We start from the raw sequence: 26020 nt of genomic DNA on the forward strand, positions 1-26020 counted from the left end.
CAGGCAAAATGGGCTGAATGGTCTCCTTTTGTGCCATAAATCTTTCTATGTTTCTTCATGCAAAGATTTGTATAAGTGTGGAACTCTATCCCACAAAAAAGCAGTAGATGCTGGCTCAGGTAATATCTTATATTTGGAATCAATACATTTTTACCAACTAAGGATATGGAGCCATGACAGGCAGATGGTGTTAAGGCACAAAGATCAGCCATGATTTAATTGAATGGCGGAACAGGCTGGATGGGCTGAATGACCTACTCTTGTTCCTATGAGACTGGAGTAATATATCAAACATATTAAAAGAGGGCACCAGGTGAATTGCTCTTGCAGAGAGCCAGCACAGACACAATGGGTCAAATGGCTTTTTTTAATGCTGTAGCCATTCTATGATTCTAGGATAAGTATTTGTTGTTACACTGCAATTTTACTTTTTCCAGGACCAGATGATTCAAGAGATTTCAGACCAAAATTCTCTGACTTTCCTTACTACATTGGTGAGAGTCAACATGTATCTCCTGAAAGTACTGGAAATCTAAACTACTTATATCGTGCTGCACCTTTTGGTTCATATCAGCTACCCAAGCAACACTATGTGGGAGAGATTGGCTGGGGATGGTGTTTAGGCCCTAAACTAAACAAAACCAATCTCCTAAGTGGCATGCAGTTCAAGGTACTAAATTTATAACTATTTAAATATAATTGTTCATTTTAATTTTATTTATATTTCTTGGTCAATTTTAGTGTCCATCAGACTTGGGGATGTTAATGCTGGGGAGTGGAACATTTTTCCGTGTTTGGTACGTAGTATCAGTATCAAGACTTTACAGATGGACCACAGACAAGATGCAGCATTTGCCCCAATCTAAATCTCAAAACAAGATTCTTGTCTACATTAGTTTCTCTTTTCATTTCCTACACCAACCATTATTTTGGCCTGAAATTGAAATTGCCACCTTGTCCTGAATTATAATGCATTCATAGGTTTGTGAACCTGTATTCATTCAGAAATTAGTGGAGATTCGACTCAATTCACCTAGCATCATTACAACTGATAGAAAGAGGAGGCTTTCATCCTGCCAGTATAGATTGGGTCAAACTTGCGTCCGAAAGATGTAAAGATATTGTAAGTAAATTTCCTGCTGGAACATTGGTGGAAGTTTAGCAGAAACCATGTTTGTATAATTAAACAATGTTACAGTAGGGTGCAGGAGAAACTCAGGAATTTCATCCCATTGTGCTTATTCATTGTGGTGTCCAGACTCCTAAAATTTCTAACGATCTTTCATTAATGTGCTGAATTTTCAGGAATGAACAAAATGAACAGAAGTGTTTGATGATAATGCTTAGAGTGATAACCAAACAGTAATCAAATCCAGATTTTGTTATGCTCCTGATTTATAATCACCAGCCAATCACACGATTACAACCATCCACTGTGCTTTTAACTAGTACTGGTTGATTGTCTGTGATGTTGCATATGGTGAAAATAAAAAACAAAGCATGCATTTGTGTACCTCTAGTTCCTTTGGCTATTGTATCTCTCACCCTAAGCCTTAGATTTTTTTTTTTGTTTTCTGTTTGACCTTCCCATAAACCCTCACATATCCTCCTCATTGTAATTGCTGTATTTTTCTGATCTTTTCACACACTCCTTCTCTGTTTTGCCAAATCCCTCCTGCACTCTCTCCCCTCTCCCTCTTCTACATATCTCCCATTTCCCCTTTTCAAATATTGAGGGTACCTGGATCTGGTGGAACAAATAAAAATAAATAAATAATAAGGAATACAAATCTACCTAAGTAAAGCAGGCGAATGGAACTGACTGAATTGTTCTACAGAGAGCTGGTATGGATTTGATGGGCCGAATGGCCTCCTTTTGTGCTGTAATGACTCCATGATTCTAGTGTCTCTGACTTTCACTATCTCTGTTTGTACTCATCTTTTTCCTTTATGTTCCTAGTCTTTCCCTCACATTTCATGGAGATCTGGAGGATTCATCTTACCTGACAGATACAGAACTTATCTTATCTCATTAATGGGTACCAAGCCACAGTCCATCCTTTCAAACATGAGACTGATTTTCAAACTTTTTTACTTAAGAACATCTACAGTCCTAAAATGGTACTGAGACAAACATTAGTGAGATTTTTCAACACTTTTAAAATACACAGTTACATTAGTTGGTGCCAATCTCCATTTCTATTCCTGACAGGCAAGAATGACCAACGGCAGTATTTGTAAAATCTGTAAACCTTGTACAACGTTATCTGGTAGTTTCCTGTTTTTTCCCTAAGATGTGGTGGTCATTTCATCCACAGTTGAAGAAGGAAAGGCTTACTGTTTCGAACCCATATCTTCTCGACCCAATACTACACTGAACTAATAGAGCTCATCCCCTTCTTTCTCCTTCCTCATCATTAATCCCCTTCTCCTCACACATCCCCTCATCTCCCATACTCTTATCCACCTTCACCTCTCCCCATCCTTTCTCCCTCCTCCTCTCTCCCCAACTCTATTAAAATTCTCTCCCTCTGCCCTAAAATCATCCTCTCCTCCCTATCAACCAAGGCTCCCAACCTTTCCGCCATAGTCCAGACAGCATACAGGAAACATAGCACTGTATTGCAGCCACAATATAATCAAGCTTTTGCATAAGCTGTGATTTAAAAATAGCAAGGAAACACGTATAACATTTTAAAAGGGCTCGCTTTAAAGCAATGAGGGAACAAGTTAAAGTTTTGTACTACAGCAGGGAATTGTCAATATACAAAAAAATGGAGAGATCATTCAGCCCATAAGGTCTTTTACTATTACTCTTGTTTACTATTTCTTTACAAGTACTAATTATTATGATCCCCATGGATATCAACAAACAAAAGAATGAAATTTACCGAACAGCCCCAATGAAAAAAACAATGGACATGATTTCACCTTTTTATAACTTAGAATCAACATAAATTAAATACGAATTAACACACAAATCATGGTGAATATTAATTAAACATTAAATAGCAGATACAACAAAGACAGATCTCACAGATTTATCAGGCGGTTCACTCAGCACATATGGCACCAATTTCAGCTACAAAGTCCTTCAAGACTCTGATCTTCCTCAGGTAGAATTCTGGCTCCTTTTCAACAAGGATTTAGCCACTGATTCTCATCAGATATCAGCTCCACTCAACCTGGGTTCCACGGATATGATCTTCAATAAATGGTGCACTTCTCTAGAAACCTTTTAGCTCTGCTCCTGTCAGTCTTGGTTGGATGGATCCATCAAAGCCACCTTTATCTGAATCATCAGCAATGAACTTGTGCACTGTATGGCTGATTCTGATCATTCAATGATTTCAAAGTAACAGAAACAGTGGCAACAAATTTGTATTTTCTTGTCCCTCCTCCTGGATACAGCCTTCAGGTTCCTCTTTTCAAACTGTGCCACCATCACCTTCTACCCCAAAAAGACCATCAAATGGGCCCGTTTTGTCTCCCAACCCCCTGGGTCACAGGACCAAAGGACTCACGCCCTTTTACACACAGGCGCACAAAGACAGGGCCGATGAAGTTTCAAACATTCCTTCCAAATCAATCCTCCAGGAGAAGCCTGAGCAACTCACTCTGTCTTTGCTGTCAGTATCGTTGAACCTCACATATCTCAGAGCAGAGGCCATGACACTCTAAGGGCCCAGGGTGGTGCAAAATGATAAATAGGTCTCCAAACCTCCGTCCGCACCCAACTCGCAACATCAGGCAGTGACCAGCAACTCCCCATCACATACCAAATTGGCAATCCTCCATTTAACGGGGAATTCCTGCCATTACGCATGCATGCACACCTCTCCATTCCTGTAGTCTTGCCAAATTCCATGCATTCCATCACATAATATCTTGAAGTTCCTCACTTTCACTAGACCTTTTTTATTTTTTAATGGGGTGTGAGCATCAAGAGCAATGCCAGAACTTGTTGCCCATCCACAGTTGCCCTTGAGAAGTTGGCAGTGAACCGCTTTATGAACTGTTGCAATCCATGTGGTGTAGGTACACCCACAGTGCTGTTAGGAAGGGAGTTCAAGACATGATCTTGATCTAGTGACAGTGAAGAAACAGTGGGGAAGCTGTGTGACTTGGGTGGGGAACTTGCAGTTGGTGGTGTTCCCATGTGTCTGCTGCCCTTGTCCTTCTAGGTTGTAGAGGATGTGGGTTTGGAAGGTGTTGTCAAAGGAAGCTTAGTGAGTCGCTGCAGTGCATATTGTATATGGTTCACTCTGCTGCGTCAGTGCATCAGTGGTGGAGGGAGTGAATGTTTGAGTGGTGGATGAGGTGCTGGTGAAACAGAGTGCTTTGCCCTGGATGGTGTGCTATTGGAGCTGCATGCATCCAGCCAGTTGGAGAGCATTCCATCATGTCCTGACTTGTGCTTTGTAGATGGTGGACAGATTTTGGGGAGCTAGGAGGTGGGTTACTTGCTGTAGAATTCCCAGCTTCTGACCTTGTTTCCGCAGTATTTATATGGCTGGTCCAGTTAAGCTTCTGATCAATGGTAACCCCTAGGATATTGATGGTGGGGTTTCAGCTTTGGTAATGCATTAAATGTCAAGGTGGGATAGTTAAATTCTCTCTTGTTGGAGATGGTCATTGCCTGACACTTGTGTTTCACCAATGTTATTTGCTTACTTATCAGCCCGAGCCTGAATGTTGTCCAGGTCTTGCTGCATGCGGGCATGGACTGCTTCAGTTACTGAGGAGTCACGAATGGTACTGAACATTGTTCGCTGATGATTGCACATCCCCACTTCTGACCTTATGATGAAGGCAAGGCCAATGATGAAGCAGCTGATGATGGTTGGGCCTAGGACACTACTCTGAGAAACTCCTATAGTGATGTCCTGGGGCTATGATGATTGGCCTCCAACAACCAGAGCTGCCTGCTTTTGTGCTAGGTATGACTCCAACCAGTGTAGAGCTTTCCCCTGATTGTCAAATGCTGCCTTGATGTCAAGGACAGTCACTCTCACCTACCTCCTAAGTTCAGCTTTTTCGTTCATGTTTTTGGATCAAGGCTGTAATGAGGTCAGGAGCTGTGCTGCCCTGGTTGAAAACCTACCCACTGAGGCTCATTTTGATAAGTGCTGCTTGATACCTTCCATCACTTTGGTGATTGATTATAGACTAATAGGGTACAATTGGGTGGATTGGATTTATTCTACTTTTTATGCACAGGCAATTTTCCACATGGCTGAGTAGATGCCAGTGTTGTAGTTTGGTTCCCCATTATTTGTAGAATGTTTTTTATGTCTTCCACCATGAAGACAGATTTAAAACATTTGTTTAATGCCTCTGCCATTCCCTTATTCCCTATTATAATCCCTCCTGCCTCTGCTTGTAAGGGACTCATGTATACTCTCACTAATCGCATCCTTTTACTGCCTGTGGAAACTTTTACACCCTGTTTTTATGTTTCTAGTTAGATCACTTTCATATCCTAATTTCCACTTCTTTATTAATTTCTTGTTCATTCTTTGCTGATTTCTGAAATCCCCCCAATCCTCAGGTTTACTACTCTTTTTGACAACATTATGGGCAGAACTTTCTGAGCCCGCTGGTGGCGGGCGTGATGGGTGGCATGCGCAGAAAATATTGCTCGACCTGCGTCACAACGGTGTGAAGGCAGGTCGCGATCGTCTCCTCAGCGCGCTGATGGCGGACCATGTTTCCCGCCATCAGGGAGCTAATTGTAACACATTAGCATATAATTAAAAGGTCATCCCACCAGGCTCTTGGAACCCCACCGTATCGCCTGTCCATGTCGGTGGGAAAGCACGCCGACGTGTTTCACAACAGCATGCAGTGACGTGCACTTGGCGGCCTTCACTTTGCGGGAACTGAGGTGAGTGAGCAGCAGCGTTCTCCATAGCTCACCCATTGTTTACAGGCCTTAGGGGTGCTGGGGGGCAGAGGCAACTGATGCTTGGCCCTGGAGGTGACTGCTGGCGGGGGGTGGGGGGGGGTCAAATGCTGCCCTGGCGCTGCACCCCGCAGGTAAGCAATTGAGGTGGGGGGACAGGGTAAGCAAGGGGAGTGGCCACGCCTTGGGGGCACCTGTATAAACTGGCCATGCCTCTGCAACTAAGACAGATTAGGCGCAGCAACAGTGATATGATTGGGGTCAGGCTCCTATCCTGCCCATGCAAGCAACGCGGAGGCACCAAAGGGCCACCAAGCATTCCATACCTTACCCCTTCCCCCTGCCCCCTCACTCCCCCGTCACAGACTTAGAGTCTGCCACCACTTTATTGGACTGCGGAGCAGTTGGACTGCACACGTTGTACAATCTCCTCACCAACACTGGCCACGTAACAGCCACTGCTGGAGGCACTCACAGCCTTTTGCAATCTCAGCATTCTGGTTTGGACCAGAGTCCCCCATGTCACAGATTGACAGGGCAGCCATGCAGCACACTCATCTCTGGCCATCCAAGGGGTGACCAGCACTCTCCGGGAAGCGTTAAGGGGTGGTCACACAGGGCCAGGAAAAGTGCTAAGTACAGCCATGATAACCATGTCTCTCTCTCTCTTTCATGCTGCAGGAGGACCGCGTCAGGATTATGGATCCTGGTGACCTAGCTGTATGCCTGATGGCCTACGGAGACCGTAGAAGATGGAGGAGAGAGCGACTGAGGCACCTGGCCGCGCAAAGGCAGGAGCAGCAACCTCACGAAGAAGGGGCAGCAGGGGCTCCAGCACACACTGCCCAGGAGCAACAGCGAGCCGTGACTGGTTGCCACCTAGCGATGCCCAGGGTCTATCGATGCTGCCTGTCATTCCTGCAGATGACTGAGAACCAGTGTCGCCAACGACTGCACATGTCTAGGGACCTGGTCGCTCACATCTGCTACTTACTGCAGGACTTGGCGCCAAGGGGACATGGAAAGCATCCACTGCCAGTGGCTGTGAAAGTGACCGCGGTGCTCAATTTCTATGCCAGTGGCTCCTTTCAGGGCTCCACAGGTGACCACTGTGGGATTTAACAATCCACCACCCACAAATGCATCCATGAGGTCATGGGTGCCATCTTCTCCATGGCACACAATTTTGTGCATTTCGCCTGGGACCGGGACAGCCAGGATGCAAGGCCCATTGGATTTGCCCTGATCTTGGGATTCCCACAGGTGCAGGGTGCAATGGACTGCACTCATGTGGCGCTCACGCCTCCATCGCTGCACTCAGTGGACTTCATCAACCACAACGGCTTCCACTCACTGAACGTGCAGCTGGTATGCAACCACCAGAAACGCATCCTGCAGGTATGCGCACAGTTTCCAGGGAGTGTGCACATGACGCCTACATCCTGAGTCGCTCACAGATCCCTGCAATCTTCCAGGGTCCACAGAGGCTACAAGGTTGGCTCCTTGGGGACAAGGGCTACCTGCAGAGGCCGTGGCTGATGACACCCGTGCAGCAGCCTCAGACTACAGCAGAGCGACGCTATAATGAGGCTCATGTTGCAACTCGCAACTTGGTAGAGCAGACCACCGGGGTGCTGAAGATCCGGTTCCAGTGCCTGGATCAGTCTAGTGAAGCCCTGCAATACAGTCCGCAGAGGGTATCACGCAACGTCATCGTCTGCTGCACCCTTCACAACCTGGCACTGCAACGGGGAGAGAAGGCTGAGGAGGAGATGGAGGAGCTGTACGTCTCCTCCGATTAGGAAGACTCCAATAGGGATGAGGGTGAGGGGGTCTCTGTGGTGACGAAGATGGGGATGAGGCTCTCGCACTGGCTACTTGAGGCAGGCACACTCAGGAGGCCCTCATAGCTGCCAGATTTGTGGAGGCTGATGTGGAGACATGCAGTGGGGTGTCCCTGTAGATCCTCACATAGCCTCTGAGAATGTCTGACTCCTGTCTGGCCTAGGGCAGCTCGCTTGCGCTCCATGATCAGCACCATCTCAGAGACACAGCCATGAAACTTTAGACGCATCTGATGCTGTGTCCGCCTTCAGCACCTCAGCCCTTCAGGAGCTGTTGCATAGCATCACTGGTTGCAGATACTGGTGTGGTGGGGGCCTGCCCCACCTTAAAGGTTCTGAGAGCACACTGAAAGTATGAGAGAACTCTGTGGTGCCTGCCCACTGCTTTCTGGCATCAATGACCAGCACCACTGAGGTGCAGGCATCAGTAATGTTTCCAGGGAGTGTGAGGCTGGACCATCACTGTGGCCTGAAGGCTGCACAGAACACAGGGAAGAGGCCCTGGACTGAGACACCTGCCTTTTATCTTTTGCAGAAAGGTTTGAAATCTGAGTGACAAGAACACTGCTCTTCAGAATGAAGAGCCACAGGCAGGGTGACATTCTTAAGAGTTTATTGACAATAGTGAACAGTATGTAAAAGTGATCAACACCTGTGGCCAGGCTGTGCAACTACTTTTACCTAACTTTCCTAACCCTGCCGCTACGTCTTGGTGTTCCCCGGACATCCACAACAGAGGTGGAAGCAACCTGCTGACTGTGACGCCCTGTCTGTGATGACTTTGGCAGGCGCCCTCTGGAGGGCCGAGGCTTGGAGGGCCCCGGCCTGCTTTTGGGGTCCTGCTGTGTGGCAGTGGCACCCTCCTTGGCCTGTGAAGCTTGATCTGCGGAGGTCACAGGAAGATAGGATTCAGGTGGGCCGGTCACTCCCAGAGTCACCTGGGCGGATGGCCCTGGAGCGTGCACCTGCTGATCCTCCTCCCTATGGGTGCCTGAGGGCACCTGGCTGACTCCATGAGTGAAAGGGGTAGCTGGAGTGAGATTGAGCTGCCCAACACCCCTGTTATGAGCCAGCTTATCTTGCATGGATAGAGATGGGGAGAGTTTATCAGGACTCCTGCCGGACCAGATGATGAGTATGCCTGGCCCGTGTGGCTGGCCATGGACAGGATGAGGACAATGACAATGTGTGTGAAAGAGTGAATGGTGGTGTCCCTTGCACTGGCAGTGAGTGAGGGCCTTGTGGATGTGTGACGGGTTTGTGAGTGTGTGAGTTGGGAGTGATAAAAAGAGTGACTTACCCTGGCGGAACGGGGGAGATCATTCACCCTTTTGTGGCACTGGGTGGCTGTCCTCTTCTGCAGGGCGTTCACACTGAGTACTGCTGCCACTGCCTTCCAAACCAGGTTGGTGACATTGTTACCCATCCTGCGGCCAGAGCAAATCCTGTCGGGCCTCCAGGCCATCCAACAGTCACTCGAGGAACTCGTCATTGAAGCGGGGGGCTGCAGCCTTTTTGCCTTGGCTGGCCATGTCTCCTGGACAGCGGTGACGAGCTAGTGGCGATGAGTGCTTTGCTGGTGGCTGCCTTTTAAAAATGGCAGCTGGTGTGATGCAACAGCAGGGTGATGGCGAGCGGGCAAATGAAAGCCCGCCTGCCATAGAAACAGCATGTTTCCCCAGAATGCATAAATAATAAGGCAGGCTCGGTAAGATACAGCGTGAAAACCCACCATTTTCATCAGCAGGTAGGACTCCATTTTATCCACCCGCTACTGCACTTAGTGCAATTCTGGGAAAATTCCGCCCTATAAGCCTATTCTTGTAATCTAATACTATCGTTAACTTCTAATCTTAGCCACAGTTTGACCGATTTTCCCATGAAGTTTTATTCCTTAAGGGAATGAATAATGTTGTGAATTCTGAATTAGTTCTTTAAATGTTTGCAATTGTCTATCTACCTTCGTATTTCTAATCTAATTTCCCAATGTACTTTAGCCAACCCACCCGTCATACCCACGTGGTTTTCTTTGTTCAGACTTAGGACCCAAGTTTTGAACTTAACTAAATCACTTTCAAATGCAATATAAAATTCCATCATCTTCCTCACAGGCTCCTTTGGTACATGTATATCAATTAATCCTTTCTCATTTCATGATACCAGGTCTAAAATAGCCTGTTCTCCAGTTGGTTCCTTGACATACTTATCTAGAAAATGATATTTTAAACATTCCATGAACTTGTCCTCCACACTATAACTGCAAATTTGTTTTGCCCGGTCCATATGAAGATTAAATCCCCCATGATTACTTTAATATCCTTATGACATGTGCTTCTAATTTCCTGATTTACACTCTGCCCTAAACTACAACTACTGTTAAGGAGCCTATAAACAACTCACACCAACGTTTTCTGCTCCTTGCTGTTTCTTAACTTCACCCAAATTGATTCTACATCTTGATTTTCTGAGCTACGACTCTTTCCCTCTTATGTCTTTTATCTAATTCTTTGCTATCAGGGCAACCCATTACCTCTGACCCCTCCTTTTCCATTTTGCTTATGTCTTCAAGTTAACTGCCTTGTAATATTTAATTCCAACCTTTGTCACTCTGCAACCACTTCTCCATAGTCATTAATAGATATTAATAGGCTGATCTGTCTATTAATTTGTCTATTTTGTTGTGAATGTTTCATGCATTCAAATATAGTGTTTTTGTTTCTTTTCCAATTTTCCCCTGATGTCAGTTTAGTCACTAATACCCCATTAACTTAGTTAAGCTCGCTCCCCTTTCCTGACCTCTCTGCTGAAAATTGGTACTGGGGTCTGCTGCCTCGATATTTCTCTTATAGCTTTTGAATATCATTTCCTGAATCCTCCCACCTTCGCCCTTTCATTATTTTAAAGCCCTCTCCATTGTCCTTGTTATTTGATTTTCCAGAACACTGATCTCAGCCCAGTTTAAGTGGAGCTTGTCCCAACAGAACAGCTCTTTTTTCCAGTACTGGTGCCAGTTTCCAATAAATAACACTCCTGGACTCCACAACACTCTTTCAGCTATGCAGTTAACCTTCTAATCTGTTTGTCCTTATGCCAATTTATACATGGCTCAGGTAACAACCCAGGGTTTGTTGCCAGTGAGGTTCAACCCTAGTTCTTTATGCTCTCGCAGCAGAACCTCATTCCTCTTTCTACTCAGGTCATTGGTTCCTATGTAGATCACAACAGCTGGCTCTTCCCCCTCCCATTGCATGTTCTTCTCCAGCCGTGAGGAGATATCCTTAACCCTGACATTGGGACATAACCTTCAGAACTTCTGGTCATGTCTGTAGTATTGCCCCCAGACTATACTGTCCATTATCACTACCACATACCTTTTCAGTCCCTCCACTTGAATGGCCTCCTGTAAACAGGGCCATGGATAGTTTGCTCATCCAGACTGCAGCAAGAATCTCATATCTGTTGGTAAGGACAAAAGCTGAGTCTACTTCAGCATTACACCTGGCTTCTTACCTGCCTGACTAGCAGTCACACTTTCCTGTCCCTGACCACTAAATACTTCATCACTACCTAACCTAAGGGATATGACTGCCTTCTGGATCAAAGTGACCTTGTAATTCTCCCCCTCCTTGATGCCCTGCAACTACGCTAAACTGAAATTCCTCGAGATGGAGCCACTTGCTGGGATCATGATGATCCCCACAAACTTCCACGTGCTGTAGTTGTGTCTCACCACCTCTACTGCCTTGGCTGTCTAAATTTGTGCTATTTATTTAAGTAATTAAAGCTTTTGTATTTCATCATCTTAGCTTTTATTTGGTTTTCAAACTAATACTTGAGCTAGTTTAAGTTATAGTTAGGTTAACTTAAATGTTAACCCCCCCACCCACCCTTCCTTGTGATGTAACATCACTGTGATGTTTTGTTCTCCTGTACCTTTCATCTCTCTCTCCTGCTGATTTGCGGTGCTTCTGTTTAAATTGATGTGCTGTCCTTGTGGTGCTCCCAAAGGGCCTTTTTTGGCCCGAACAGGTTTGAGAGTTTTGACCTGAGAATTACAGAAATAATGAGACTCAAATGTTTCAGTTAACCATCAATCTTTGATACTCTTGCATGCAAACACTGTCGAATACACTGTCAGTCAAGTGCTAAAATGCATAGAAATATGAATTTACAATGAATTTATGCCTATAAACTACCCCCAACTGGTCAGGGCCTGGCTTCAGGCACCCAGACGTAGCACTCGCAAACTTAAGTTTAATGCACCATGAACATGAGAGGGACAGTTCACAGATGATTTTCTGTTCATTTATGTTTGGCTTATATGTCTGCTGGTGTAGACTTCAACACCAGTAACTGTGACATCATAATGATTTCAATGTGACGATAACATTAAATTTGCTTTGGTTCTGATGACCTGAGTATGCTTCACGTTTTTTCTTTCTGATGCAGGGTATGCCAGTGTGTAATGCTGGACATGAGTGACTGGATACTTTAATGCACAAGCATTGAGTGGCATTTGGGTGCAAATGAAAGGATGATTTCAGACATCCGGGATGGAGGTGGCAGCTCTGGTGTGAGGTTGAAGCTGATCTTTGGTAGCCTCACTGAAGGAGCGTTGGATCAAGGTGTCCCTGCCTCCCTGGAGGTTACCAAGGTCTGCCTCCATGCCCTCAGTGTTCTCCTTACCATGCTCCTCTTCTGACTCACTACTGGACTCATCATCTATGGCCTGCTCAGCTGCATCCAGATCCTCTTCCTTCAGTGGGTACCCTCTTGCCAATGCCAGATTGTAGAGAACGCAGCATGCAACCACTATTAGTGACACCCATTCTGGGGGGTATTGCAGTGCACCCACTGAATGGTCCAGGCATCGGAAGCGCATCTTGAGAAGACCTATGGTCCTCTCTATCACTGCCCTTGTGGAGGCATGACTCGTATTGTAACGCTGCTCTGCCTCTGTTCTTGGGCGGCGTAGACGTGTTAAAAAAGCAGGGAGAGGAAAAACAGAGAATTACAGACCAATTAGCCTAACATCAGTAGTGGGGAAAATGCTAGAGTCTGTTATAAAAGACGTGGCAACAGAACACTTGGAAAGCATTAACAGGATTAGACAATGTTAGCATGGGTTTATGAAAGGGAAATCACGTTTAACTAATCTACTGGAGTTTTTTGAGGATGTAACTAGTAGAATAGATAAGGGAGAACCAGTGGATGTGGTATATTTGGATTTCAAGAAGGCTTTTGATAAGGTCCCACATAAGAGGCTAGTGGGTAAAATTAAAGCACATGGGATTTGGCATGGATTGAGAATTGGTTGACATGGCAGAAACAGAGAGTGGGAATAAATGGGTCTTTTTCCGGGTGGCAAGTGGTGACTAGTGGTGTACCGCAGGGATCAGTGCTCGGGCCCCAGCTATTCACGATATATATAAATGACTTGGATGAGGGAACCAAATGCAATATTTCCAAGTTTACTGATGACACAAAACTGGGCGGGGTTGTGAGGAGGATGCAAGGAGGCTTCAGGGCAATTTAGACAAGTTGTGTGTGTGGGCAAACACATGACAGATGCAGTATAATGTGGATAAATATGAAGTTATACGCTTCGGTGTGAAAAACAGAAAGGCAGGGTATTATTTAAATGGTGATATATTGGGAAATGTGGATGTACAAAGGGATCTGGGTGTCTTTGTACACCAGTCAATGAAAGTAAGTAGGCAGATGCAGCAAGCAATTAGGAAGGCAAATGGTATGTTGGCTTTCATTGCAAGAGGATTTAAGTTCAGAAGAAGGGATGTCTTACTGCAGTTATACAAGGCCTTGGTGAGGCCACACCTGGAGTTTCATGTGCAGTTTTGGTCTCCCTCCCTAAGAAAGGATACACTTGCCATAGAGGGAGTGCAGCGAAGGTTCACTAGGCTGATACCGGGCTGGCAGGACTGTCGTATGAGGAGAGATTGGTTCGACTGGGCCTGTACTCACTAAAGTTTAGAAGAATGAGAGGGGCTCAGATTGAAACATATAAAATTCTAACAGGGCTAGAAGACTGGATGCAGGGAGGATGTTTCCCCTGGTTGGGAAGTCTAGAACCAGGGGCAAGCCATTTAGGACTGCGATGAGGAAAAATTTCTTCACTCAGAGGGTGGTCAACCTGTGAAATTCTCTACCACAGAAGGCTGTGGAGGCTGGGTCACTGAGTATATTCAAGAAAGAAATTGATAAATTTTTGGATATTTGGGGCATCAAGGGGTATGGAGAAAAAGTGAGAATATGGTGTTGTGATAGAAGATCGGCCATGATCATATTGAATGGCGGAGCAGGCTTGAAGAGCCGATTGGCCTACTCCTGCTCCTAGTTTCTATGTTTCTATGAGCCACCTTTTCAAAGGTGTTACCCTTGTAACCCATCAGCCATCCATCTAGTTGGGCTGGAGCACTGAATAGCCTCAGCACCTGGGAGTGTCTCAGGATATAAGTGTCATGGGATCAGCCAGGGTACATTGCACAGACTTGCAGAATCTACATCCTGTGGTCACACACTATCTGCATGTTCATGGAATGGAATCCCTTCCTGTTGATGAAGGCACCCGGCTGACCCACTGGTTCCTTGATGGCTACATGCGTGCAGTCGATTGCACCCTCACTCAGCCTGGCTGGCCTTGTCTATACGGTAAAGAATGAAGGTCAGCACCCACCTGAACACAGCATCTGTCACCAGCTTGATGCAACTGTGGACAGCTGATTGGGAGACTCCACACAGATCCCCCACTGACCCCTGGAAAGAGCTGGAGGCATAGAATTTGAGGGCCGCTGTGACCTTCAGAGCCACTGGCATGGGGTGTCCACCCATACAGACGGAGCTGATCTTAGGCCCAATCATCTGACAAATGGAGATCATGCTCTCCCTTGAGAGGTGAAGCCTCCTTCGGCATTGCACCTCAGACATGTTGAAGCAGCTGCATCGCTGCGTGTAAACCCTAACAGCAGGATAGTGGCGTCTTCTGCAGCCCCTTCTGCCTTGGACTTCCTGCTGGCCCTGCGCCCCTTGTGCCTATGCCTCCCCTCCCACAGGTCCCTCCCCTGGAAGCTGCATTGCGACACCTGGCCTCCTCTCCCTTCTGCCCCTCCCTCCTCAGAGGTGGTGTCACCAGCGGAGACCACAATCCCCATTACCAGGGTAACGGAAGGCTGATTGATACCTGGAAGGTCCACATGGTCTGAATCCTCCAGAGGCCTTGGAGACACCAAGGTTGACCTGAAATGAAGTCTGGAAATGCTAACAATGAAGCCTCGAACAGAGATGAAGCTGCCAAGTACCATTAAGTCACCAGCAGCAAACTACGTACCAAACTCCCAACTACTGACACTGGTAATGCTGCTGACCCCTTTTATCCGCCTATGGATGAGTTTTTGAAATCTTCACCTGGCCGCTGCCTGTTTTGCCCATGTGACGAGTGTGAAATCACACAGGCAACAAAAAATCACCATCAATTGACTTTTTAATGGCCTTAAGTGGCCTATTAATTAATGTCGGGTGCAGCTCTGAACGTAAAATTCTTCCCACTGTCTTTTATACAGTTAAAATCAGAATGTGCTAAATTGGGGGTGGCAGAGGGGGTGGTGGGGGCGGGGGAGTCCTCACTTTCTGATGGTCTACGGCAGGACTTGGCTTAGATTGACTAAGCAGGCAGTTGTCCAGAGTGCTTGGCTGTTAGCTAGTAGTCGTGCTTACCAAGTCTCAGCAACATTGAGGGACACACACACATCTGCCTTTCCAGACTTCCAAACCCCATTTTGAAGGCCTTTTAGTAAGCCTCCTTTGTCTTAGTCCTGTTAAGACTGTCTAACTTTGTACGTAAACAGGACAATTCTCATATTCAGCAGTTTTGAGAAAAACAAGCTCTCTCTCTATCAGTCCTGCTACTTCCAATGTTTCAAAGCATGGTTGCATTTAACCAATTTATATGTGTAAAAGATATGCCATCATTGTCAGATAGCTTTCACAAATCTCAACCTAAACTGCAGTTCCTCTTTCTACAGGTTCCATGTCCTGCACTCTTCACTTTCCCAACTCATTCCTGCTGCTGTACAGTGCTCCTGTTTAAATTCTTGGGTCTGCTTCCTTTGTGCTCCTCATTCTCCTGACTCTCTCTAGAATCAAGTTTAGTTCTGCACTTGGTTGCCTGGTTTACCGAGCTTTCTCATTTTTGACTGTGCTGGTACCACTAAACTAAGAATAGAACACAGAATCACTGGGCAGAATTTTTCAGTCGGCATGCGGAGGCGGACCCGACATGCTGACACTTAAAATGATGCGCAATGACATTGGGCGTGCGTCCTGACGTCATCGCGCTGAGTTGCGATATTTCGTTCAGAGGGCGCACGCTGGAGTTGGCTGCATGCCTGCCGATATGTAAATGGCCTATTAAGGCCAATAAGGATCTAATTTAGGTTATTGTAATTGCGGCCTTCACGTTTTTCAGGAAACCTCATCCACGGGCGGGATGAGGTTTCCTAAAGCTTTTATCAAATAAACAAAAAAATTATTATATAAATAAAATCATGTTCCATCTCATGTGACAAAGGGAACATGTTTAAATAAATTTATAAACCTTTTATTTCATAATTTCAGAAGCCCTTCAATCTCCCTGAGGCATGGAGCTGCTTCAGGGAGATTGAAGCACTCTTTCGCGCGTATGCTCAAAAGAGCGCTTGCCCCGACTCTCCCTTCTCCACCACTAATCTGATACCCATTTTACGGGGTGGGTGGCGGCGTCAGGCAGCCTGTCCACTGTTAGGCTTATTGGGGCCTCTAAGCAGCAAATTAATGGCCACTTAAGTGTCTCATTCTGCCCCGCCACTATTTTACCTGCAGCTGGGGGGATGTCTGTGCCAGGTATATAGCTGTGCGGCTTTTACTGGGCGAGCTGGTGTCAAGCAAGATGTGGGGGATCTAGGGGGGTGGGTGCTCCTTTGGGGGTTCTTTGTGCCCATTGGAGGTATCCCCCCACAAGGTAATACCCCACCCTTCACCCTCCCTTCCTGGCCTTCCCTCCACCCGCATCACTCCCCTTGCTGGGGCCTGTCAGCCAGGCCCATCTGATACCCCGGACTTGCCTGAAGCCCGGCCTCCATTAGCTTCTCTTCTTTGGCCGCTGGCTGTTGTCTCAGCAGTGGCCACCACTCGCACCTGGCCTGGCAGCTCTCTAAAGGCAGGGCTTCCTTTTAAGTGAGGGTTGGAAATCCCATTTCCGGGCAATAAAGGCTCCATGGAACATTAAATGGCCACGGGCAGCCAGTATTGTCTGGGATGCGTTTCCCGTTGACCTTCGGTTAGCAGGCCAAGAAATACCATCATCTGAAAAATCCAAAGATGAATTCCATCATATATTACAAATATCTCTTTTGTTTCTGACCTAATGGAAATATTCTCAGGATCACCAAGCTGTTTCATCTTTGAGAGGTAGATATAACTCCAATAAGTTTGAAATGTAGCAAGTATTAGCTCATCCTTCACCAATTTTCTTCATGCTTTTCATTTTTAGCAAGGAGAATTCCGACAGCAGGCTGAAGACAAATTGACTCATCGGTATCAAAATCCATGGTATGTATTTCTGAACACAACATAAAAATGTCTAGTAACTTGGATGAGGCTATCTTAAAACCACATCAACAGGTTTTACCAAAATGATTTTTGTTTCATTATTCTCAAGATTACAGGGTCTGAGTTCAAGACACCTTCTCAGGAAGAAGTATAATTTTATTATGTCTGTGAATCTCTGTCATTTTGCATTAACAGGATCAAATATATTCATCATTTGTAGCCAGATGTTATGGAAGCTGCATGAAATAATCCACAAACCTCTATAAACTTATCTAGGCCTTATCTTGATATAAGACTTGAGAATTAAAAGTTTTGCCTTTGCTTCTGAACACATCAGAGGAAATCATTGATTGTCTGCTTTTGGAATTTACCCCTATTTCAACATTATTTCACACATCCCACCCCTTTTTTGGCAAAAAGTTAGCGGAATGAAATTGGTTTATGCCATTAACACGAAATGGGCTCGTAGCAAATTGGCAACCAATTCTTCATCGCGTTTGATCTTCTTTCTAATAGATTTTACAGAATGATAGTTCAAGCTTTTTAGAGATTCATTTCCTATTCCTACTGTCATTTTAAATTTGGTTTGAAGTTAAAAATCTTGGCAATACTTTTACAAGTCAATGGAAAATAAGACCTGGGCAGTGTATAACAGGGTGCTAATTTGCTACAAGCCTGTGTAGTGCTGGAAGCATAGACCAATTTCACCCCCAGAATTCCGTGCACGATCTCTTGTGCCTGAACGTGATAGTTACCAAATTGACCTTAGGCCGATGTCTTCCGGTGTGTGTTCCAGACTTTACTTTGCACAGGTTTCCAGTTTCTCTTCATTGTTGTCATTCATCACAGAGGTTCCACTGATTTTGCATTACGGTGCTTAATTATTTATGAGAACCGAGCTTAAATGCGAGTTTTCCTAGTTACATCCATAATGCATTGGACTCAAAATTCCAGCTACAACACTGACATCTGCCCGACAAAGCAGCATTTAATCTAGTCTGCAGGAATTGGCTGAGTTCACAGACTCCATGGGCTGGATTTTACCAGCTCTGTCGAGCCTGGCTGGGAGGTGAGAAGCCTCATAAAATGGCGGTGCAAGACAACAGTAGGGGACCCAGACATCATACCATCACCATGGGATATTCCCAATGGATGGAACAGTATCCGTGTGATATCCCCCCAACCAGAGGTAGGTGGCCAATTCTACCAATTAAGACATTTTATTGACCTTGGGATAGGTCCCCCGATGGGTGGTGGGATTGCTCGGTAAACCGTGGCGTCCCAGTGGTTTCCCGGGATGAGGGAACTTCCTTAATGGTCATTCCATGCTCCATGTAGGGAACCCTGGCGGTAATGGGTGTCCCAGCATTCCATTGCCACAGCTGGAGGGTTCAACCCTCTGATCACTGGGGCCTGCCTGTGTGGACCCAGCACATTAAATAAAAAAATACTTACCTGGCCTTCAAGGACATGTCAACATGGAGGCAACTTCTTCATCTTCCTGCAGCGTCACAGCAGCCACCACAATCGGTGGTACGGCTGAGTCTGCCGAGCTGCCAACCTTCTGATTAAGCCTGCAGCCCAATTGGACAGCGGTCCTGGTAATGGTCTTTTAATTAATCACTACCAATGATATCACTCCCAGGATCCTGCCATTCATCCGCCTAGGTTCAACATCTGAAAACTGAGTAAGCCAACACTTTAGTTCAGCTATTGGTCATTGTTCACATGTGGAAAAAGTAAGAAGCAATTAAAATTGGTTACCTGTACATATGTCAAATGGGACATAGCGCATGTGGAAAGAATAAAATGGACACCTTCAGACCTTTGAGGGAAACCCGAGTGTCTGTGACTAAACTATTCCATACCCTCAGTTATCCTCTGAAGGTACAGTTTAATCCATCACACATTAACATGTAAGTAAAATCAGTATTGGTTACTCAATTTCTTTCTTTCACATTTCAAATGTTCATATTCAAAACCCCACTCCAATGTGAATTATAGATGGTATCTAATAGAATAACGTGAAAACTGCTAATTATCTAACATGCAATGTTATAGTCATGATACAATTTTGATATTACCCAGTTTGAGATTGGATGATCTATTTTTAAAAAAATTCTGCTGCTGAAAAAAACTAACTTGTTCTCAAAATTGTTAGGCAACCACCTCCAACTGTCCTTGATCAGCAAAGACTTAGAAGAGCTTTTCTGGCCTGGCCCCTTAAAAAATTGAGAGAGCCCAGAGAATGTGTACGGCGTAAACAGACTGTGAGCCCATTTTGCAAGAGTGGAGCTGGTACACTCTATAAAATTCTGGTATGTATTTGATTATTGCTAATATATCAACTTGCTTGCTTATGCTGCTTATCCACTGATTTATGACTCTGATAGGAAAATGGATGGAATTTCAGAACTCGATCCCAAAAACTGTGGCAAAAATCCCAGAACTTCTTTTAATAAAAACGGAATTTGGCTTTATTTAGGTCTCCATAAATCCATGGTCCTGATTATGATTGAAACAGTAAAATAACTTGCCTGTTTTTCACTGGCCAGAAGTGAATAAATAGTATTATCACAGCTAGGCTGAGGGAGAGAGGAGAGAAGGGAAGTGGAGGAGGAGATTTAGAGCAGTGAGACAATCGGTATTTTTTTTTTGCTTCTGGTAGTGATATTTTAATTGCATATGGATACAGCTGGAAACAGATTGCCCACTCAGTTCCTTAGTCAAGGAATGTTACATGATCTAAGGACATGGAATCTTAGGAGATTTGTGCCCGAGTTCCCAATATTTACTTTGGGCCTGCGAGGCCACCTGATAAGAACACAAATTTGTAAAATTGCTCCTAATTTGAATAAATATGTGGACAATATGTTGAAGAGGATTCCGCATTTAAGCACATTTAACCTCAAATCTATTTGCAGCTTCCAAAAATGATAATGTAGGTGTACCCAGTATACTTTACTATTATTATGCTATATATTTAGCATTTGTTTGTGAAAACAAGGATGTGCAGAGTTCTATCTTGAAAATCTTCCTATCTGTCCCACCAGTTCCAAAATTAGTAACATTTATTAGGAAGGTGCTAATCTTGAAATGCATTTAGAAAAATGACACACAATAACTTTAATTTTAATTTTGTGCAATGGTACCAAAATCTAGGTGAGGAAGGAAGCACAAATCGTGAAGCACAAATCAGAAGGAAAATAATTTTTGATAACTCCTGTTTTAGTGAAGCTGATCAGTGGTGTTAAATGGGACAGCTCCCCTGAAACGGAAATCTTTAATGCTGAACCCAGAATGTCACTCTACTACTCAGTCTTTTACAATAAGTCTCTGCAAAGGTCCATTTTTCATGACTTGGGTTCCTCTTTTAAACCTTTCTGCTAACTGTGGGATCATCCCAACCTGACTGGAGCCAGGATACAGTTCATTTATTTTAAATGATAGAAATACGACTAATCTTCAGTTTAACTCTTCTGGTATTTGTAGGCCAAAGTCCAGGAAAATATGAAAGTCTGGTGACTCAAAAGGGAGAGCTCTTGGATCAAATATAGACATATGCAAAGCACCTTTCAGATTGATTTAGAGAATATTTAGTGTCATTAGGTTTGATGATATAGCGCAGAATTAATTTATGTATTTTTAATTCATTTAGGAATGTGGGAATCGCTGGCTAGGCCAGTATTTATTGCCCATCCTAATTTGCCACTCACCATCCTGACTTGGAAATGTATCGCTGTTCCTTCACTGTTGCTGGGTCAAAATCCTGGAACCCACCCCCCTCCCTAACAGCACTGCGGAAGTACCTGCACCATAGGGACTGCAGCTGTTCAAGAATGCAGCTTACCACCACCTTCTCAAGGGCATCTAGGGATGGGCAATGAATGCTGGCCTAGCCAGAGATGCCCACATCCAGTAAATGAATTGAAAAAATATAAAATTAATTCTCCACTATATCATCAAGCACAATGGCACTAAATGTTCCACAAACCAAACATTGTTTATGCCAAGGGGCAAAAAAAATCACTCAGAATCTGACTCTAATAAATGGTCTCACATTTCCCAATAGGACAAAGGTATGGAAAAGTATAAACCCTAAGACATGCACATCAGAGGTATCACAGATCTTTGCCGAGTTAGTTGATCTCAGCAGAGGTAGCAGTTGTTCTGTTACGCAAGGCATGAATGTCATTGATAAAGGCAAAATACTGTGGATGCTGGAAATCTGAAACAAAAACAAACAAAAAATGCTGGAAAAACTCAGCAGGTCTGACAGCATCTGTCGAGAGAAAGACAGAGTTAACGTTTCGAGTCCGTATGACTCTTTTTCAGAGCTAAGCAGAAGTAGAAATGTGGTGAAATATATACTGTTTAAGGGGGGTGGAACAGGTGAAGTTGGATAGAAAGCCAGCAATAGGTGGAGGCAAAGGAGAGATTGCAAAAGATGTCACAAACAAAAGGTCAAAGGGGTGTTAATGGTAGTGGTGCTGGCTAAAGGAAGTGCTGATGGTGGCATTAAGAGTGGAAAGCAGAATGTGATAATGGCAGGACCAGGATAAGCACTCTGGAAAGTGGCAGATGGCCCTAGTCGGGGAGGAGACGTTGGTGGAAAAAAAGATCGAAAAGGCTAAAAGCTGGGGATAAAGCAATGAATAAAAATGGCAATAAATTTAAATGGGGTATGTGGAACATTCCTTGTTCCAGTCCTACTCAGGCCCCCTCCCACAACTCTTTTCTCGGTACATCGATGACTGTTTCGGTGCCGCTTCATGCTCTCGTCTGGACCTGGAAAAATTTATCAGTTTTGCTTCCAATTTCCACCCCTCCATCACTTTCACATGGTTCATCTCTGACACTTCCCTTCCCTTCCTTGGCCTCTCTGTCTCAATTTCTGGTGATAGACTGCCCACCAATATTCATTACAAGCCCACCGACTCCCACAGTTACCTCGACTACAGCTCTTCACACCCTGCTTCCTGTATGCACTCCATCCTATTCTCTCAGATCCTTCGCCTCCGTCGCATCTGTTCCGATGATGCCACTTTGCAAAACAGTGCTTCTGACATGTCTTCCTCTTTCCTTAACCGAGGTTTCCCACCCACTGTGGTTGACGGGGCCCTCAACCGTGTCCAACCCGTCTCCTGCGCCTCTGCCCTCACGCCTTCGTCTTCCTCCCAGAACCATGATAGGGTCCCCCTTGTCCTCACTTTTCACCCCGCCAGCCTCCGCATTCAAAGGATCATCCTTTGCCATTTCTGCCAACTTCAGCATGATGCCACCACCAAACCACACCAACCAATCTTCCCTTCACCCTCCCCTGGTGGCATTATGTAGGGACCGTTCCCTCCGGGACACCTTGGTCCACTCCTCCATCACCCCCAACACCTCAACCCCCTCCCACGGCACCTTCTAACGCAACCGCAGAAGGTGCAACACCTGCCCCTTTACTTCCCCCCACCTCACCGTCCAAGGGCCCAAACACTCCTTTCAAGTGAAGCATCGCTTCACTTGTACTTCCCTCAATTTAGTCTACTGCATTCACTGCTCCCAATGCGGTGTCCTCTACATTGGAGAGAACAAACGCAGACTGGGTGACCGCTTTGCGGAACACCTTCAGTCTGTCCGCAAGCATGACCCAGACCTTCCTGTTGCTAAACATTTCGACACACCACCCTGCTCTCAAGCCCACATGTCCGTCCTTGGCCTGCTGCAATTTTCCAGTGAAGCTCAACGCAAACTGGATGGAGAGCACCTCATCTTCCGATTAGGCACTTTACAGCCTTCCAGACTTAACATTGAGTTTAACAACTTCAGAGTATGAACTCTCTCCTCCATCCCCACCCCTTTTTGACACTCCCCCCCTTTTTTCTATATTCATTTTTATTTTTTAATTTAAATTTTTTGTTTTTTATTTTTGTCTACTTATTTTCATTATTATTTTTTAAATTTATTTCCATATTTATTAATTGCGTTATCCCCAGCTTTTAGCCTTTTCAATCTTTTTTCCCACCACCTTCCCCTCTGTACAGACTTGAAACGTTAACTCTGTCTTTCTCTCCACAGATGCTGTCTGACCTGCTGAGTTTTTCCAACATTTTTATGAATGTCATTGAACCAGGGCGTAAGTCAAGATTTCCACTCTTGAATGTTAATCAGTGATCTGCATGTATATAGTCACGAGGTCAGGACAGGCCAGATGAAGCTTGACTTTTAAAAAAAAAATCTTCCATGGGATGCAGGCATTGCTAGCATTTGTTGCCAATCCCTAATTATCCTCAAGAAGGTGGTGGCAAGCCTACCTGCTGCAGTCCATCTTGTATTTATAGCAGTTTTGTACATTTGACTGGCTTGCTAGGCCATTTAAGAGTCAACCACATAGCTGTGGGTCTGGAGTCAGAGATAGGCCAGACCAGGTAAGGAAGGGAGATTTCCTTCCCTGAAATACATTAGTCAGCCAGATGGGTTTTTAATGACAAGCTTCATGGCACCATTACTGAGACTGGCTTTCAATTCCAGATTTATTAATTATTAATGGGATTTGAACCTGTGTCCACAGAGCATTAGCCTGGGCCTCTGGATTACTAGCTCTGTGACATTACCACTACACCACCTTCACTCCATATGATATGCTCTACAGACAAATGACCTTTAGGCAATCACTCAGAGCTCACATAAAGGCCGGGATTCTGTGAGGGCAATGGCGATCTTGTCCGTTGGTCAGAGAACTGGTGGGGAACCCCTGTTAATTCCATGGGGGAAGGCCCAATGGAATCAAATGCCTTTCAGACATTTAAATGGCCACTGTTGAGCCTTACCTGTGACTGAGGTCCCAAGCGGCAGAGGGTCCCACTTGCCAAGGGCTGCTGGCTAATCACAGGCTGGCAGCTCCTCATGCCATCAGAGCCAGCAGGAGCAGTGACAGCTGGCAGCAATGCATCCACAAGAGGATCAGGTCATTGTGGGATCTCAGACCAAAGGTGAGGGTGGGTGACATGGAAACGGGGGTGGTGGGAGGTGACAGGGGAGCCGAAGGCAAGTGCAGAGGGGTAGCAAGGGCCACCCCCTTGCCTGATGATGGGTTTGTCATTTGGACACAGAGTTCCTGATAGCAAGGGTCTACCCCTGGGAGGCTGCTGGCAAACCCAACGAGGTTTGCTGGGCGGTCTTCTGAGGGTGTGGAAAAGCTATGTGGCCTCCCCATTTAATCCCTGAGCCACCACTAAATTGTAGTGGGCTTAAGGGTAAAGGGTATCTATTGGCTTATTAATAAGCCTAATTGACATCCTACCACCTGCAGCTGGGAATCCCGCATCAGCCCCTTCTGCCCTCCCACTTAATCGGGAGAAGTTTTGCCACTGCTGGGAGACTGATGCGGGGCCTCTTCCACGATTAAGTGGGCCGGGGGCCATGTGTTTCCACTGTGATGGCCTGCATTAAATCCAGCCGAAAGAATCAATGCTTGATTGATGATACCAAAAGGTGCCCATGGAACTAAACCCCAGTAAGATTCAGTGCCATGCAGAGAAGGGAAAGCTGCATGTGTGTACTTTGTGAAAGAGAAATAATTTAAAGATAACAACATGTGAATAACAAACTTATGTACCTGGGCTTGTGCGAGGTCAATTTCTGTTGAGGCAAAGAATGAAAATAGTACCCAGCAATAACTGTCTGTTTTCCAAAATCTTATTGGAAATACTCATTAACTGCTTGTTAAATGTTAAAATCTATTTCTGAACGTCAATATACAACTAAAGTGGCCACCCAGCCAATGCCAAGCAAAAATCTAAAGTTAGTAAAATCCAGAAAGAATTTTACTTTGAACCTGGACCCTTTTCCTGTTAACTTCATTCATATGCTGTGTGCTAAATTGTGTGCATTTCCTTGATATTCTACACCATTTATACTCTGTTGTCCTTCAACAAACCATTTTGTAAAAATGTGTATGGAAGTGTGTTTGATTTCTGTATTATATTGCTATTTTAATTTTATAGTTCCAATATTTTTAGGAGTAAAATGCATCTTTAAAATACTCCTTTCTCTTCCCCTAACCCAGGATGGTGAAGGAAAACAAACCTGTGAAAAAGAAGCTGACATTCCATTTGGCCTTGAAGAGCAGGAACCAGTCTCCAATAATTTTTAGTTCAGATGGTCTGGGATTTCCCATTCATTACTCAACTCATTACTTTTTCCACAACTATAACTGAAAATCCAGGCGGGTGCTAGGTTCCACAAGCTTAATGACTAAATTGGGACTCGATTGGGAGTACGCTTACTGACATTTTTGGTTTAATTACCTTGAAGTCATTGGTATTTAGATGTCTTGATACAAGCAGATTTGTATATCAAATTCTGCTTTAAAATGATCAGAAATTGAATTTCAACAATGTACATATTTTTCAAGTATATTTCTGGCACTAAGTAAAAACAAGAAAGCTAGGTTTTATTATGAAATCTCCAATTCCAGAACTTATTTCTTGCTTTCTTTTGCTAAAATTAACAAAGTTATATTATCACAGACCCATATAGGCCAAGAGTGCTCAAGTTTGTTTTCTATTTATGGCCTGATTAAGTGCTTTGCAGACCATATACAAAGTTTAAATCAATTATCCTATTAATTTTTAAATATCCCAAGCTGCAGATATTAACAGATCTTTGCCTTACTAAC

General features: G+C 44.8%; 1 protein-coding gene across 1 annotated transcript; it reads left to right on the forward strand.

Moving 5' to 3' along the window:
- LOC144683383 (uncharacterized) lies at positions 1–25803 on the forward strand. Its single transcript, XM_078546382.1, has 4 exons — positions 1–670; positions 17294–17352; positions 19514–19670; positions 25409–25803. Exons 1-4 carry the CDS (start codon positions 659–661, stop codon positions 25493–25495), a joined length of 315 nt encoding a protein of 104 aa, XP_078402508.1. The 5' UTR covers positions 1–658; the 3' UTR covers positions 25496–25803.
- Positions 25804–26020: the final 217 nt, after the last annotated feature.

Source organism: Cetorhinus maximus, chromosome 1, assembly GCF_964194155.1.
Source record: "Cetorhinus maximus chromosome 1, sCetMax3.hap1.1, whole genome shotgun sequence".
Classification (NCBI taxonomy): domain Eukaryota; kingdom Metazoa; phylum Chordata; class Chondrichthyes; order Lamniformes; family Cetorhinidae; genus Cetorhinus; species Cetorhinus maximus.

Coding starts and splice junctions, on each gene's coding strand:
- LOC144683383 (XM_078546382.1), top strand. Junction 17,353..19,513: donor CATCGGTATCAAAATCCATG/GTATGTATTTCT, acceptor CAAAATTGTTAG/GCAACCACCTCCAACTGTCC. Junction 19,671..25,408: donor GTACACTCTATAAAATTCTG/GTATGTATTTGA, acceptor CCCCTAACCCAG/GATGGTGAAGGAAAACAAAC.